The 18119-nt window shown below is 44.8% G+C and overlaps 1 protein-coding gene across 1 annotated transcript in view; it reads right to left on the bottom strand.

Moving 5' to 3' along the window:
• Positions 1–18119, bottom strand: part of LOC143816311 (ATP-binding cassette sub-family C member 5-like) — a 270602-nt gene that overhangs the window by 116820 nt on the left and 135663 nt on the right. Inside the window, exon 12 of the mRNA XM_077296529.1 lies at positions 1666–1738. Coding sequence (XP_077152644.1) covers positions 1666–1738 — 73 coding nt within the window. The remainder of the gene's footprint in view (positions 1–1665; positions 1739–18119) is intronic.

Below are 18119 nucleotides of genomic sequence, written 5' to 3'. Positions count from 1 at the left end.
TACAGTAAGCGCTGTTCCCCAGCGGCGGGTGCTGAAGACGGCTTTCATCATTCTCTCTTGCTCTGCAGGCGATCGGTGCATGCAGAAGGGAATGATGAGAGTTATATTAAAGTCAGAACGATGACAGCAGGTGGAGGATTTTGGGACTATTACTCCTATCATCTGACACTTGCTGCCGCTAATAATAGTGACAGCAGGAGCAGACGATCGGGGTATTCCTCAGCCGCCACCTGCGATATAACGAAATATATGAATGAAAAACCCGGCGTGAGTTCCCCCTATTTTCTTAACCAACCAGGCAAAACCCAGCTCTCAGCTTCAGCAAGATTGGTTATCAAGAATAGAGGGGTCCCCACACTGTTTTTGTTTAAATTATTTAAATAAATAATTTTAAAAAACGGCGTGGGGTCCCTCCCATTTTTGACAACCAGCCTTGCTAAAGCTCACAGCTGGGGGATGGTATTCTCAGGCTGGTAAGGGGCCATTGATATAGGCCCCCCCCAGCCTAAAAACAGCAGTCCGCAGCTGCCCAAAAAAGGTACATCTATTAGATGCGCCAATTCTGGCACTTTGCCCACCTCTTCCTAATTGCCCTGCAGCGGTGGCAAGTGGGGTTTCTGACTTTAATATAACTGTCATCATTCTTCTCTGCTCACTCCAATCGCCGGCAGAGCAGGGGAGAATGATGAGAGCCGTTTTCAGCACCTGCCACCGGGGAACAGCGCTTACTGTAGCGCTTCTTCCCCAGCGGAGGTCTGTGTGGTACTGATGCGGCACACGGGCGGCCAGGACTGTTTTTTTCTGGGACCAAAAATATCAGAACGTGTGAAACCAGTCTCAAGGACACAGGGTTTTCAGAGCAGTTTGCAAGAGCACTAGATTTTTTACACTGTTTTTCAGAGTATTTTTTTATACGCTATTAATTACAAGATGGAGTGTAGCAAAAGAAGGTTTTTTGGTGCATTACTTCAAAAACCTCACAAAAAAACACATTAAAAATCTCAATGATAGCATTGGCAAAAAATACATTTACGACACCAAAAAAACTATGAAAGAAATGACAAGAAGTTTTTTTCTTAACAAGCGTTAAAAAGGGAGCAGAAAAAAATTAGACGTGTACTACACGGGCATGTTCTTGTTCAAATGAATAGCAAGTTTAGTTTGTTGCAAACAGGTTTTAAATGACTTTTGATGCAGATTTTGGGGGTGAAATCAACTCCAAAAACTGCCCAAAAAAGCACCAAGTGAACACATCCTGAGACTATGCACATACAGGGTTTTTCTAGGAGTTTTTGTAGGTAAAACTGAGCGAAAACTCTCCAAATCTGAAAACCTGGAGGTCCTGGGCAGTTTCTACTCCAAAAACTCTGCAAAAACACTCTGGGAGAACATACCTTAATGGTCTAGAGCAGCTCATGTACCCTGTAGCGGGCAATGATTGTTAGTTTATATTGGAACAATGATCCTAAAATGATCACTAATCCATCCATGCTGCGACAATATTTAGCTCTATGACCAAGTCACTAAGCTGATGTGATCTGAATAATTTGAAGATGAGCTGTTGGAAATAATTTTATCCTTTAAAGCTTTGGCATACATTGTGAACTGTAATACTATTTATATGTGCTTATATGTGAATATTTTTCAGCCTTTGGGTTAGTTTACCTCAGTTAAGTCTCCATCAGGCAGACACTGAATATCGGGATACAAGCAGCATGCGTCCAATGTACTCTTGTATCTATGAGAGAGATAAACTAGGTTCAATAACCCACAATTGTAGAAAAAGGCCCAGATTTATCATTGCGGTTTCTCCAGTTTTCTGGAGATATTTTCTCTTTTCTAGTGGCTTTAGTATCCTCACATTATTCTTGTCTTGTGGAACTTTTTAACTTTTCCTTCTTTTTTAAATCTTTTTTTTTTTCTTTGACAACTGTGCCTTTCGAGATATTTTGGATAGAATCATGAAATGTGGCTTCTACCAAATGTTGCAGTTGTTGACGAATATCATTCCTGCTACCCCCTGGAATGATGTTTACTGAAGGAGTTTAAATTTGGTGCATTTTTGTGACTTTTTAAATGATTTTCACCTTTCAGGGATGAAAAGTCTCAAACACATGTTAAAGACAAAAATAAAGAGCATTTTTGATTTTGTAATGACTAAAAACGGAAGTCTGAAACACGTTTGCTAGTTATTTTCGGTACTGGAGTTACAACTTTCTTAACACCTTTACCACCCAAGCCAGTTTTCACCTTCATGACCAGGCCAAATTTTAGAATTCTGACCAATTCACTATATGTGGTAATAACTCTGGAACTCTTCAATGGATCCCACTGATTCTGAGAATGTTTTTCCATGACATATTGTACTTCATGGTAATGGTAAAATATGTTTGATATGGCTTGCATTTATTTGTAAAAAAAAAACAAAAAAAAACAAAACGGAAAATTAGCAAAAATTTGGAGAATTTCACAATTTTTAAACTTATAATTTTTATGCATTCAAACCAGAGAGTTATATCACACAAAATAGTTAATAAATAACATTTCTCACATGCCTACTTTACACCAGCACAATTTTTGAAACATATTTTTTTTTTGTTAGGACGTTATAAAGGCTAAAAGTTGATCAGCGATTTCTCATTTTTCCAACAAAATTTACAAAACCATTATTTTAGAGACCACATCACATTTGAAGTGACTTTGAGGGGCCTTTATGGCAGAAAATACCCCAAAGTGACACCATTCTAAAAACTGTACCCCTCTTTGTACTCAAAACCACATTCAAGAAGTTTACTAGCCCTTCAGGTGCTTCACAGGAATTAATGGAAAAAATGAGCATTTAGATTTTTTTTACAAAAAAATTTACTTTAGCCCCACAAGGGGCTTATTTTCACAAGGGTAACAGGAGAAAATGAACCACATATCTTGGAGAAATCTACTGTTTCGGAGCATGGCAGGGCTCGAAAGGGAAAGAGTAACATTGGACCTTTGGAGTTAAAAATTGGCAGGAATCATTAGCTGACGCCATGTCGAGTTTGGAGAGCCCCTGATTGGCCGATGTGCCTAAACAGTGGAAACCCCCCTAGAGATGACCCCATTTTGGATACTAGACCCCTATAGGAATGTATTTAGATGTGTAGAGTGCACCTTCAACTTCCAGGTGCTTCACAGAAGTTTTTAACGTATTGCCATGAAAATAAAATTAATCTGTCCACAAAAATGCACTTTTAGCCCCACTTTTTTATTTTCAATATGGTAACAGGAGAAAATGGACACCAAAATATGTTGTGAAATTTCTCTGGAGTACGTTGATACCCCATATGTTAGGGAAAACTACTGTTTGGGCACACGGCAGGGCTCAGAAGGGAAAGAGCACAATTGGACTTTTGGAGTGCAAAATTGGCTAGAATTTTTAGCAGACACTATGTCGCGTTTGGAGAGCTTCCAATGTGCTCAAGCAGTGTAACACCCACACAAGTGACCTCATTATGGAAACTAGACCCCTCAAGGAATGTATCTGGATATGTACGGAGCACTTTGAACCCCAAGGTGCTTCACAGAAGTTTATAACGTAGAGCTGTGAAAATAAAAAATCTAATTTTCCCACAAAAATGTTCTTTTTGCCCCAATTTTTTTTTTATTTTCACAAGGGTAACATGAGAAAATGGACCCAAAAATATGTTATGTAATTTCTCCTGAGTATGCAGATATACCATATGTGGGGGAAAACTACTATTTGGGCACATGTCACGTCTCAGAAAGTAAGGAGTGACATTTTGGAACACAGACTTTGATGGAATAGTCTGTGGGTATCAAATTGTATTTTGATAGCCACTGATGTGTCTAAACAGTGGAAACCCCCCACATGTAACACCATTTAGAAAACTAGACCTCTCACGGATTTTACCTAGACATGTGGAGAGCACCTTGAACCCACAGGTGATTTAAGAATTTTACAATGTTGATCTGTGAAAATGAAAAACAAAAAAAATATTTTTCCTCAAAAAATGTGTTAGCCTTAATTTTTTTCATTTTCACAAGGATAGCAGGAGAAACTGGACCCCAAAATTTATTGTGCAATTTCTCCTGAATACACCGATGCCCCATATGTGTTCAAAAACTACTTTTAAGGCACAGTGCAAATCTCAGAAGGGTAGGATTGCCATATTGGAGTTCAGATTTTGCTGGAATGGTTTGAGGGTGCCATATCACATTGGCAGAAACCCTGAGGTGCTAGAACAGCAGAAAACCCCCATAAGTTACCTTATTTTACAAACTACACCCCCAATAAATTTATCTAGAGCTGCAGTGATCATATTGACACCACATGTGACTCACAGAATTGTATACATTTGGCGGGGAAGAAAGAATAATTACAATTTTACCATTAAAATGTTCTTTTAGCCCCATGTTTTTCATTTTCCTAAGGGCTAATAGGAAAAAATGGACCTCAGTTTCTTGTAAAAATTTATCTTGATTGCGTCAATATCCTACATGTGATCAGGAAATAGTTTTTAGGTACAGTCCAAAGCGCAGAAGAGGAGTGCCTTATTATAGTGCAGATTTTACTGTTATGGTTTCTGGGTGCCATGACCCACTGGGAGAGCCCTTGAGGTGCCAAAACAGCAGAACCCCCCACAAGTGACCCCACTTAACAAACTATACTTTTCAATGAAATAATGAAGTGGTGCAGTAATCATATTGACATCACATGTGCCTCACATAATTTTATACCATTGGGCAGTGAAGAAAAAATAATTACATTTTTACCACCAAAATTTCGTTTTAGCCCCAGATTTTACATTTTCACAAGGGGAAATAGTTAAAGATCACACCAAAATGTGTCCCACAATTTCTGCTGAATGTATAAATACCCGATATGTGGCTGTACAGTACTGCTTAGCCACACGGTGAGGGACGAAGCGCTATTTGCTTCCTGGAGAGCAGATTTTCCTAAAATAGTTTACAGACTCCAAAAACAGAGCCCTATGTGCTAGAAGAGCAGAATCCCACCTCAAGTGACCCCAGTTATACCACTTGGGGAATTTATCTAAAGGTGTAGTGACAATTTTGACTCCGTGGAATTTTTCCAGAAAAGAGCAGCAGTGAATGTTTCTAAATAAAAATTGCAAACTGCCATTGTAGTGCCCAGTACGTCGTTGTAGTCACTAGTACGTTGTAGTGCCCAGATTGTGCTTCTGGAGACACACACCAGTAAATTAGGCAGGCTCTCATCGCTACAGAAATGCCAAACATGTGGATATTAAATGTGGTTTAGACACACTGGGGCTCAGTAGGCAGGGGGGCATTTGGATTTGGGTTTTCAGAATTTGCTGGATTTCTTTTGGGGGGAAAGCATCCATATTGCTTTTCCAGAGCATTTGTACTACCAGTAATGTGAAAGCCCCCTATCTTTCCGTTAACAGATGACGGACCTGAGTGGGGACTTGCTTTTTTGTGGACTGATTTGAAGCTTTTCTTGGGAACATTTTACATAATATTTGGGATCACATTTACAATATGCTCTATGCTGAGCAATTAGATCGGGGTTTCCATCTATGTCTCTGAGTGACGTGATTCAGATGAAAACCCCGAGGGAAGCAATCACCATAATGAGGCAGCAGAGTTACTCTGGACTCTGTCAAACCTCTGTTCAGCGGTGTCCTTCTCAGAAGTGCACAAAACTGTGGCACACTTAAAAAGAGGAACAGAGCTCAGTCACAGGCCAGATGGCATCCACAGTGACACCATCTGGCTCATTGTAGGAAATTTTCCACCGGGTTTCTGTCACGTATTTCAGAGATTTACACGGAAACTCTGGCGTAAGTGCTCAGCGTAGAGCACAGGATATATGTGCGCCGAGACTCCTGTGATGGGAGTCAGAAAGAATAAGTCAACAGCAGGTGAAAAAATTGTTTTTATTTTTTACGCCGTTCCTTATGCAGTGTAAGTGATTAGTCAATTTTATTCTTCGGGTCAGTGCGATTACAGCGATACCAGATTTATATCAGGTTTTTATGTTTGGCTGCTGTCCATATTTTGGCGGACACAGTCAGGTGAGGGCTTGCTTTTGGGGGTTGAGGTGATTTTTTATTGCTACGGACTATTTTCGGACACATGACATTTTTTGATTGCTTTCTATTCTGAGTTTTGGAGGCAGAATGAACAAAAGCCATCAATTCAGGAATTTTTTTTTCATGCCGTTCCAATTGAGATAAAATTGATAAGGCAGCTTCATTCTTCAGGTCAGTATGATTTCATCGATACCACATTTATATCTTTTTTTTAAATTTTCGGCGCTTTTACACAATAGAAACCATTTTATAGAAAAAAAAAATTTTTTGCATTGCTTTTTTCAGAAAGCTATAACTTTTCTATTTCTCCACTGATGGAGCTGTATGGTGACTTGTTTTTTTGCTCGACAAGATGACATTTTCAGCAATACTATTTTTATTTCCATTTGTCTTTTTGATCACAATTTATTCCACTTTTTTTCGGCAGTATGATGAAAAAGCATAGGTTGTTTTTTGATTTTTTTATGGTGTTCACTGAAGGGGTTAACTAGTGTGACAGTTTTAGGCCTGTCCCCCACGTCCAGATATCCGTGTCCGTGAGCTCACGTGGCACATCAGTGTGGCACACGTGCGGCAGCCGACTGGGTATCACACGGACCGTGCAGGAGACAGCGCTAGAGATAAGCGCTGTCCCCTGCATCTGGTGCTGAAGCCGGAATTCATTCCTTCTTCCCAGCAGCGTTCGCTGGATAGAAGGAATGAAAAATCATTGTTTTGTTTTTTTGTGTTTAAAATAAATATCCTTGTCACCACCCCCTGTGCGCCCGCTGGAAATAAAATACTCACCCAGCTCCCTCGATGCTTCCTCTCAGCGCCGCAGCTTCTTCCTGTATGAGCGGTCACGTGGTACCGCTCATTTCAGTGATGAATATGCGGCTCCACCCCTATGGGAGGTGGAGCCGCATATTCATCACTGTAATGAGCGGCACCACTTGACCGAGAAGCTGCGGCGCTGAGAGGAAGCATCGAGGGAGCTGGGTGAGTATTTTATTTCCAGCGGGCGGGCGAACAGGGGGTGGGAGGGGGGTGGTGACAAGGATCTTTATTTTAACCACAAAAAAAAAACAATGATTTTTCATTCCTTCTCTCCAGCGAACGCTGCTGGGAAGAAGGAATGAATGGCGGCTTCAGCACCACGCTGGGGGGACAGCGCTTACTGTAGCGCTGTCTCCTGCACGGCACACGGACGGCACACGGACAGCATCCGTGTGCGGTACGTGTTTTACACGGACCCATTGACTTTAATGGGTCCGTGTGATCCGTGCGCTCCCATGAACACTGACATGTCTCCGTGTTTTGCACACGGACACACGGTCCGCAAAAAATCAATGACATCTGCAGAGACACATTGATTTTAATGTGTCTATGTGTGTCAGTGTCTCCGGTACGTGAGAAAACTAACACCACACGTACCAGAGCCACTGACGTGTGAAACCGGCCTTATGGGGCAGGTCGTTCCGGACATGGTAATACCAAACATATACTTTTTTTGTATATATTTTTTTTTTTTACATAAAAAAAATATTGGCTCAATATATATGTATTTTTTATTATTATCTGATTTTTTTAAATATATTTTTGCAAAAAATGTTTATCTTTTTTTTTTTACCTTTTTACTTTGTTCCACTTCAGAACGCTCACTTTTACAGCTCTTATTATAAACCACTGTAATACAGGAGCATTGGTATGCTTCATAACTGTCAGTGCTGCACTGACACAAGTTAGATAATGCACTATGCATGATCTAATTAACTTGCTAGAGCCTGGTGACCCAGGTTCCCTCTGCCTGCCTTCTAAATGCTGCAATCGATATCGATAGCAGCATTTAGGGGGTTAAAGTGCTCCTTGCAGTGAGTGCCGAGTGTCAGCTGTGATATCAGCTGATCACCCGTCGGCGATCGCGAGCGCTCAAAATCGCCTGGACGTTTTAGTACGTCGAAAGTCAGGAAGCAGTTCCCAAACCATGATGTACTGGGTACGTCAGGAAGAAGTTCATATCTAATAAAGCAGATTTTAATTCAAGATCTTGACATAGAAATCATTTTTCCTTCATTTGTTACTCTCGTGGCACTGCAAGTCTCTGACCGTGATCTCTATATGGGTGAGATGACTTTTTTCCAAATTTTTTCAACGTCTGGACTAGATTGTGGCATTCAAATGCCATTGTCAGTGATTAACAGCGGCATTTAAGAGGCTAATAGCAGTGATCGGTGGGTGTGCCGATCAATCCTGTTAGAGACAAATGACAGCTATATAATATAGCTCCCTAACACCTCTATGACAGATATATCCATCATGGGACATTAAAGGGCTAAGGAGAATTTGTTAGCTGAAACTCATATTATAAACTAAGTACTTAGCTTTCTATGGGACATACATTTAAAGGAAACCTGTCATGAGATTAATGCTGACCAATCCACGGGCAGCATGAATCAAACTCTATGTTGTACTCTACATGCTCTTTTCAGAGAAAACATATGTTTAAAAATTGGCTGAGTTTTCACAGTAAAGAGTAAACGGTTGCAATGACTCAGCTAGTGTCTGATTCATGCTGCCCATGGTTCGGACACCATGAATATATTTACAGGTTCCCTTTAACCAAACAAGCTTATAGGGGTGCTTGATTAGCCAAGCAACACATTACACTGTTGTGCCCACTGGTTTTACTTATCTCACTAGTAATTTCCCGACCTTACTCTGCTCCAGTCAAACCACTGCTGTCAATCATCAATGAGGACAAAATTGGTATTGCCATAGTTAGGTCTGGGTCACAGTAGCGTATAACACGGACGAGCGCTTTGCGAGAAAACATGGCACAGCACTCGGACCAGTGTTAATCTATGGGGCAGATCACATCTGCGATTATTTTCTCATGCCGAATCAGCTCACTCGCACCCATATATGTCTATAGGCGCTAGTGACACAGCGCACATCACTCAGGTATCATCCGAGTGCTGTGCGACATACGCCAATGCCGGCAATGGAGGAGATGGAGAAATTAGTTTCTCCACCTCCCCCGATTCTCTCTGTGCCAGGGGCTCGTATGACGTATGACACTCGGCTCCCGCACGCAGCAGAGCAGGAGCCGAGAGTCATTAGCATATCGCATCCAATGCTCTCACATCACATACCATACGCTAGTGTGACTCCAGCCTTATACTGACCCGCAGACCTGCAACAATAAAATGTTTATATATGAATGCTCTAAGGCTATGTGCACACGATGCGAATTTACTGTGGATTTGGAGCGTTTTTTTTCCGTGCAGAAACGCTGCAGATCCGCAAAGTGATTTAGAGTACAATGTAAATCAATAGAAAAAAAATGCTGTGCTAATGGTGCGGAAAATAGCGCATGAAAAACGCTGCGGATCAAAAGAAGTAGCATGTCACTTCTTTTGTGTGGATCTGCAGTGTTTCTACACCCTTCCATTATAGAAATCTGCAGGGGTAAAAAACGCATGAAATCCGCACAAAATCTGCAGTAAATCCGCACAAAATTCGCACAAAAAACGCATCAAATCCACACCTGCGTTTTCTGTCAGGAGATGCAGATTTTGTGCAGAAAATTCTGAACCCCAATCCGCAACGTGTGCACATAGCCTAAGACATGAAAATAAAAGAAAACAAGGTGCAGAAAAGTTTTGCGATTTTTTTTTTTCTGTTGCCCCCCAACAAACTGTACAGAAATCTTTTAGTGCATTATTATATACAGTGCATTGTGTCCTTTAAATCACATTCTGACAATGTCTGAAGTTGACAAATGCATATCAGGGGAAATGTCATATCTTTTTTTATATTTCCATCCATTTTGTTTATTAAAATTGACTAAGGACTTTTTCTTTATACAAGTGACTCATATTTAGGACAAATGTAACACACCCACATTGCAGTGTTCAGGAGAAACTGTAAATGTTGCCATGTGCTAAAGGTCTCCTAGTTTTCTGTTTCATGAGTGACAAATCAACGCTATAAGATAAAATGTTACATTAACCGTAACACACAATATGTCATTTACCTAGCCACATGTACAGTGTGTCATTTGCAATAAGTTGGTTACACTTCATGCACTTTAAAAATACTAATAAGGAGAAATTGGAAAAAACTATAAAAATCTTTCTGCAGTTTCTTCACATTTTTCCAACCTATATGCCTCCATTATTTCCATTTTAAAAATTCAAGCAATTGAGCAAGTGATTAGACCTGCTAGAGTAGGTAATATATGGCACAAACTCCGCAAAACGGACACTTAATGGATATCAATCCTTGAACGTATTCATTCCAGTGGTTTAAATAATACGCATAAATCAGTTCTTAACTATTAATACTATATATTCATGTCTACGTATATATTTTTCTAAGGTGTGTACTAGGTAAAATATAATAGATTTTCATTATCTATAATATAACGCTGGGAGCGTCACTCTGTCCGAAGCCTTTATAGACTGCGCAAGCGCAAGCGCCGGCGCAGTCTGGACCCCACAGAGCGACGCTCCCAGGAGATCGTGGTATGCGTAAGCGCTGAACGCACACCGCGATCTCCAACAGAGAAACAGGGACGAGCCAGGAGGCGGAGGGTGAGTATACTTACCTGTCCCGTTCCACCGACGCCATTCCGGGCCATGACTATCCCCCTGCTCCCGGAATCGGCGCCTGCGCAGTCCGCGCTTTCCGGCGCCATTTTCTTGAAGACACATTGCAGTGTGTCTTCAAGAAAATGGCGCCGGAAAGCGCGGACTGCGCAGGCGCCTTTTCCGGCACCAGGAGGACACTGAAAATCTGTCCTCCTGGTGCCGGAAAAGGCGCCTGCGCGGTCCGCACTTTCCGGCGCCATTTTCTTGAAGACACACTGCAATGTCTTCAAGAAAATGGCGCCGCAAAGCGCGGACTGCGCAGGCGCCGATTCCGGGAGCAGGGGGATAGTCATGGCCCGGAATGGCGTCGGTGGAACGGGACAGGTAAGTATACTCACCCTCCGCAAGTAACAAATTGCTGTGCCATGAGGCTGTGGCACTTCATGCCACAGCTATTTGTTACTTACGCCACTTACGTCCACAGCCACCGCACCCACGCACAGCCGCCGCACCCAGCACAGCCGCCGCACCGAGCACAGCCACGCACAGCTGCCCACAGCCACGCACAGCCGCCCACAGCCGCCGCACCCAGTACAGCCGCCGCACCCAGCACAGCCACGCACAGCCACCCACAGCCGCCGCACCCACCACAGCCACCGCACCCAGCACAGCCTACGCACAGCCGCCGCACCCAGCACAGCCGCCTACAGCCACGCACAGCCGCTGCACCCAGCACAGCCACGCACAGGCGCCTACAGCCACGCATAGCCACCGCACCCAGCACAGCTGCCGCACCCAGCACAGCCACGCACAGCCGCCGCACCCAGCACAGCCGCCGCACCCAGCACAGCCGCCGCACCCAGCACAGCCACGCACAGCCGCCCACAGCCACGCACAGCCACCGCACCCAGCACAGCCGCCACACCCAGCACAGCCACGCACAGCCGCCGCACCCAGCACAGCCGCCGCACCCAGCACAGCCGTCCACAGCCGCCGCACCCAGCACAGCCACGCACAGCCGCCCACAGCCACGCACAGCCGCCCACAGCCACGCACAGCCACATACAGCCGCCGCACCCAGTACAGCCGCCGCACCCAGCACAGCCACCCACAGCCGCACCCACCACAGCCACCGCACCCAGCACAGCCGCCGCACCCAGCACAGCCGCCGCACCGAGCACAGCCGCCGCACCCAGCACAGCCACGCACAGCCGCCCACAGCCACACACAGCCGCCGCACCCAGCACAGCCACCGCACCCAGCACAGCCGTCCACAGCCGCCGCACCCAGCACAGCCACGCACAGCCGCCTACAGCCACACACAGCCGCCTACAGCCACGCACAGCCGCCGCACCCAGCACAGCCGCCGCACCCAGCACAGCCGCCGTACCCAGCACAGCCGTCCACAGCCACCCACAGCCGCCCGCACCCAGCACAGCCACGCACAGCCGCGCCACATACAGCTGCCCGCACTCAGCACAGCCGCCGCACTCAGCACAGCCGCCCACAGCCACGCACAGCCGCCTACAGCCACGCACAGCCGCCGCACCCAGCACAGCCGCCGCACCCAGCACAGCCGCTGCACCCAGCACAGCCACGCACAGCCGCCGCACCCAGCACAGCCACCGCACCCAGCACAGCCGTCCACAGCCGCCGCACCCAGCACAGCCACGCACAGCCGCCCACAGCCACGCACAGCCGCCTAGAGCCACGCACAGCTGCTGCACCCAGCACAGCCACGCACAGCCACCCACAGCCGCCGCACCCAGCACAGCCCAGCACAGCCGCCGCACCCAGCACAGCCGCCCACAGCCGCCGCCCACAGCCACACACAGCCGCTGCACCCAGCACAGCCACCGCACCCAGCAGCGCCACGCACAGCCGCCCGCACTCAGCACAGCCGCCCGCACTCAGCACAGCCGCCCGCACTCAGCACAGCCGCCCGCACTCAGCACAGCCGCCCGCACTCCGCACAGCCGCCCGCAATAATGGGGGCGCAGGATGGAGCAGCACGTGATAGGATGGGGGCGCAGGATGGGAGCACATGACAGGATGGGGCGCAGGATGGAGCAGCACATGACACGGTGGAGCAGCACATGACAGGATGGGGATGCAGGATGGAGCAGCACATGACACGGTGGAGCAGCACATGACAGGATGGGGGCGCAGGATGGAGCAGCACATGACAGGATGGGAGAGCAAGATGGGAGCAGCAAATACTAGGATGGAGACCATATACCAATATAAATGCTCACCACCCGGGCGTAGAACGGGTTCAATAGCTAGTATATTATGTCCCCGGTAGTTATGCTGATTTAATGAGAAAGAAACCATCAGAGACTAGACGGAGGTGGACATGACTTGGGAATGGGTGGACCTTAGGGTATGTGTCCACGTCCAGGATTGCATCAGGATTTGGTCAGGATTTTACGCAGGTAAAATCTGCACCAAATCTGCACCTGAGGTCACTGACAGGTCACCTGCTGTTAGGGCACACGGGATGCGTGTGTTCTCATCTTAGTTGTCTGCTGCCAAATTGAATGTGAGATGTTACGGCCGGAGGAATCAGGACACAAATGCAAGCAATTGTCTCGAAAGATTTCCTGGTCTTTTAATGGTCGGACCGCTCTTTTTATAAGAGAAATCGGGCGGTCTCAGCACATTACATCATGGGTTTTTCCAACTTGTCAATTATTACAAAACTCTTTTGATCTTACGTGTTCTATGTTATTATCTTTATTACTATAATATCATTATTCTAATGATTATTGCTTTAAGACTAATTCTGTACCGCTATCGCCCTAATGGCTGTTTTGGGTCAAGCTGACATCTGTCTATGCACCCATTCTACTTATCTTTGGTTTATTGGGGATCAATTCACCTACGTGCAGGTACATTTACCCTCGATAAGACTAGGGGATTTACACGGATCTTGGTACATCCTGGTACAGAGTAACAAACAGAATTTAGTCTTATAACAGTGAATTAGAAAACCTTAAAGTGACATGAATCTAATGTTCAGCAAAGCGTCCATATAAGTTTGATTCCAGTATATCTTCATATGCCATACATTCTCCCCTTAACAGTCCCCCCTTTGGAGATATGCAAAATCAAACTCTGATCTCGTCGAGCCTATCGATCTGTCCTCCTGGCCTAATCTGAAGCCTATCTAACTAGCTAACCTTCACCGTATAGACGAGACGACCCATCTCTAGTAGATGGACCCCCTCCTAACGGACTTTGCACAGGAGGAAGTCAGATCCTGTTCTTTCCCTCATCGGTGTGTTTCAGGCAGACATATTCCGGGGGATGTGGATATGACATTCCTCTTGTGGTTTCACAGCAGCATCTTTCATCTAGGGGATCTTTGAAATCAGCATGTATGGTCATCACTTTGGTTTCCATAGTCTTCATCATCATTTTCTTAAGGCATGTAGGTATGCTTGTAAAGAATTAAGGCTAATACAGTTAAAGCAGATAGAATAGTTATTGAAAACTTAATGGGTCAATAAGTGCCTTTATGGCATCACCAGTGTATTCTATAAACCGTTGTTGGTTATAGTATAGGTAGTTTATCCACTGTATGTTCTTATTTATGGGAATGATAGGTTTAAGCCCAACTGCTGTCTCGTTCCTCGCTTTGAATGTATCAGGTACCCCCTGTGTGCCCCCACTGGTATGTATGCTTCTTAGCCAAAATTTACCTTTTGTGCCACCATTCTCCCTCCCAAGTTTAGTACTTGAGCCTAGTACATATAACCCTTGGTCATTATCTGAGGGGTTGTCAATGGTGAGGTACAGGACTATGCATCCCTCCTTGGGGCAATGAGTTGCAGGGATGTGGAGTATTGAAACTGGAAATGGGGCTTTGGACAGGGTCATGCGGGTTAATAGGCTGATTCCCCATTTGTCTCTGCGTTGCAGGGCCTGGACTGGTTGATATCCCCAATCACTTTCACCAGTTTGCCACCCAACAAGTGACCAATCCTCACAGTTTGAACCTTCCCCTGTTTCAGCAATGTGACACAGATGAATTGTGTATTTAGCCATATGTCAAACTGTGCCATGGGGCCTGGGCATTCTACTATGAGGCAATAGTCAAATTGATATGTTACTTTTGGGGAGGAGATATTATACCAAAATGTCACTATACCCTCCTCATGAGTGACTACCCCTTGGTGACTGGCTACCCCTTGGACTAGGTGAAGGATAAGTGTCAGACGGATGAAGAGTGGCAGCCGCCACTGGACTCTGGATCTGGCATCTCCTTGCAGTGGGAAGCGTGGACCCATGGACTGCTGTGGTAGTAGACAGGACTTGGAATGGGCTGTCATCTCTAGGCTTGAGGGTACGTCTGTTGAACCTCTTGGTGATGAGGAATCAGTCATCAGCCAGGATCTGGTGGGCACTTCTGGTTGACAGAAGCATGCAAGAGGTCCACTCAACCCGAAGCTATGACCAATCTGGAGGGAAAGAGACTTCATCGTGGCTAATGGAATGCCGGTCAGACCCCACAAAGCCATACAAGAGTTAATGGAGTCCTTGTTGATGCCAGGAAGAGTTGCGGTGGTAAAAGGTGAAGACACACACACTGGAGACATCTCAAGGGAAGCAGTGGGCAGCAGACTAACTGAAGCAACAGCAAAAGAAGCAGCAATGATACTATTTGACACAGAAACATCTCATCTGTACGCTAATATGGATCCAGAAACAGAAGGACTAACCCTGGAAAAAGATGTCCCAACATTCCAGAAGCAAGCATCCAAAGAAGAGAAGAAGAAAAGGAACCAAGATGAAGCCACACCGAAGAAAAACACGCCTATGGATGAACAAGGGAAATTGAAGGCCTTGAACAAAAGACCCTACATACTTAATGCTAGACAGGAAACAGTGGAGCTATAGCATAAGGAGTTTTAGTTTTTCCCTTGGGTCTCACATACGCATGTACACACACACACACGCTAGCAGGTCCTACAAACTCAGCACTATAGGATCCTACTAATATTCCCAGTTTAGGGTTATACCTTTTCTAACTACAGCTGTCTATATGCAGACTAAGTTTATTGTTAAATAAGACATGTGACTAAATTTGTTCTCAAGTTCCATCCATCCCAGATCCTGAGGACCTAGAAGGTGCCCTAACATTTGGCCCCACGTTGGGCGCCAAATGTTAGGGCACACGGGATGCGTGTGTTCTCATCTTAGTTGTCTGCTGCCAAATTGAATGTGAGATGTTACGGCCGGAGGAATCAGGACACAAATGCAAGCAATTGTCTCGAAAGATTTCCTGGTCTTTTAATGGTCGGACCGCTCTTTTTATAAGAGAAATCGGGCGGTCTCAGCACATTACATCATGGGTTTTTCCAACTTGTCAATTATTACAAAACTCTTTTGATCTTACGTGTTCTATGTTATTATCTTTATTACTATAATATCATTATTCTAATGATTATTGCTTTAAGACTAATTCTGTACCGCTATCGCCCTAATGGCTGTTTTGGGTCAAGCTGACATCTGTCTATGCACCCATTCTACTTATCTTTGGTTTATTGGGGATCAATTCACCTACGTGCAGGTACATTTACCCTCGATAAGACTAGGGGATTTACACGGATCTTGGTACATCCTGGTACAGAGTAACAAACAGAATTTAGTCTTATAACAGTGAATTAGAAAACCTTAAAGTGACATGAATCTAATGTTCAGCAAAGCGTCCATATAAGTTTGATTCCAGTATATCTTCATATGCCATACATTCTCCCCTTAACACTGCATTGTCCTTGCATTGTTTCAGCATTGTAAGTACATGCTGCGTTCTGAAAAGACGCGCTGCATGTCCGTTTCCGCGGGTCTGCCGCATGCGTCTTTTAATGCATAGTGGAGACGGGATTTCATGAAATCCCCTCCACTATGCTGTAACATCTGGACGCTGCGTGTTTGACACTGCGGCTCTACGCAGCGTCAAACACGCAGCGTTTCCTGAACGTGGAAACATACCCTAAAACTCCTGCAGCTTTTGTTTGCATTGCGGTGTAGATTTTAAACAAGAGATGTTGCTTTAAGAGGAAGGAGCTTAATATGTTTGTGCCTGGTGTATTACTGTGAGGATGATGGGGCTTATATAGGGGAGGTATCTCTGTGTCAGGACTCTGAACATTTTTTACCTTTTGTGCATTACTGCCCTTTTCAAAGATGGCGTCTTTGGTCTCATGTGCACTGTGTCTTCCTGCTATAAAACTCCACCCCAGCCTTCAGTCTGTGCTAGAGTATTCTGCCTTGCATCCAGCTCCTGACCCTGGTGACTCCCTGGCTGTATACCTGCTCCTGTGAACTTGTGTCGTGATCCTGCTACTCTGCTCTGAGTTCCTGCTGCATACACCAGTTTCCAGTAATCCTCCTTCATCTGCTGCTGTACTTACTTCCATCTGCATTTGTTGGACATGTAAGCTGTTGCTGCTCTGCAAAAACCTATTACCCAGGCCTCCCTGGTTGAGCTAAGATATTATTTGAACTGCCTTATAAGCATATCTATCTGTGTTTGGACTAAATAAGGACTTATTCGTGTCAAGTATCCTCAAGAATAATTGTGCATCATAGACTTTCTGCGTGATTGCATTTTCCTCTGAAGTTTCCCTATAGACTGCTAAGCTGCGTTTAATATTTACACCAAGTGTTGAGGACTTGAGTTTCTCTCTGCACCTGTTTGAATCACTGTGTGATAATATAGACTTTACCACTTATAAGACTGTGTCCTGTAGTTGTCTTGTTCCAAGCAAAGAGTCTCCTGAGTTATCGACTATAATTATTACACTCTGGCTCTCCATCTTTCTCTCACAGGATGGACAGGAGGAAACATTACCTGCCCTCCCGCCCTGTTTATAATCTCTGTCCTAAAACCTTTAATTATTGTTTGTATAATGATAAATGCTTTATTGTATTTTTGAATTTGCCATCGTATATCTTGTACCAGGTTCAATTTTATATTGGCTATAAAGAGTTGTCATTTGCATTAAACTTCTAAGCCCAAGGGAAGGGCAATCCTTCAGCCATGGTTCCCTAGAGGTTTCCTCCACAGGGGTTTTTTCCTCTCCTGAGCCACCTGTAGGATGACTCTTTGTGAGTCGGAGGTTTACCAAGTTTAGTGCCATTAATGCTTTTGCAGGGACTTCTAGTTTTTAAGTTTACAAAAGTGATTTAATAAAAAAAAAAGTGTCAAATGTGACTTGGAATTTATAACTAGTCACGGCTTTGCGGTTTAGGAGTCAGGTGGAAGTTGCAGACAAGTTAAGGTGGACTAATTTTAACTAATAGAGGATGTAAAACCTCATGGTGGTCAGCAGGCTTGGCTTTGGTGTCCAGCCTCAAGGACGTTGTAATGGTAACGTCAATAAGGGGCGGGCACAGTGGTTAAGCACAGAAGTGATGATAATAGGGTCATTGGTGCCCTGAAAGTTTACTGGCTCTGCTTGAATGG

This window comes from Ranitomeya variabilis, chromosome 3, assembly GCF_051348905.1.
Source record: "Ranitomeya variabilis isolate aRanVar5 chromosome 3, aRanVar5.hap1, whole genome shotgun sequence".
Classification (NCBI taxonomy): Eukaryota; Metazoa; Chordata; class Amphibia; order Anura; family Dendrobatidae; genus Ranitomeya; species Ranitomeya variabilis.
The sequence above is the reverse complement of the archived record's forward strand: the minus strand, read 5'-3'. Positions and strand labels throughout refer to the sequence as shown.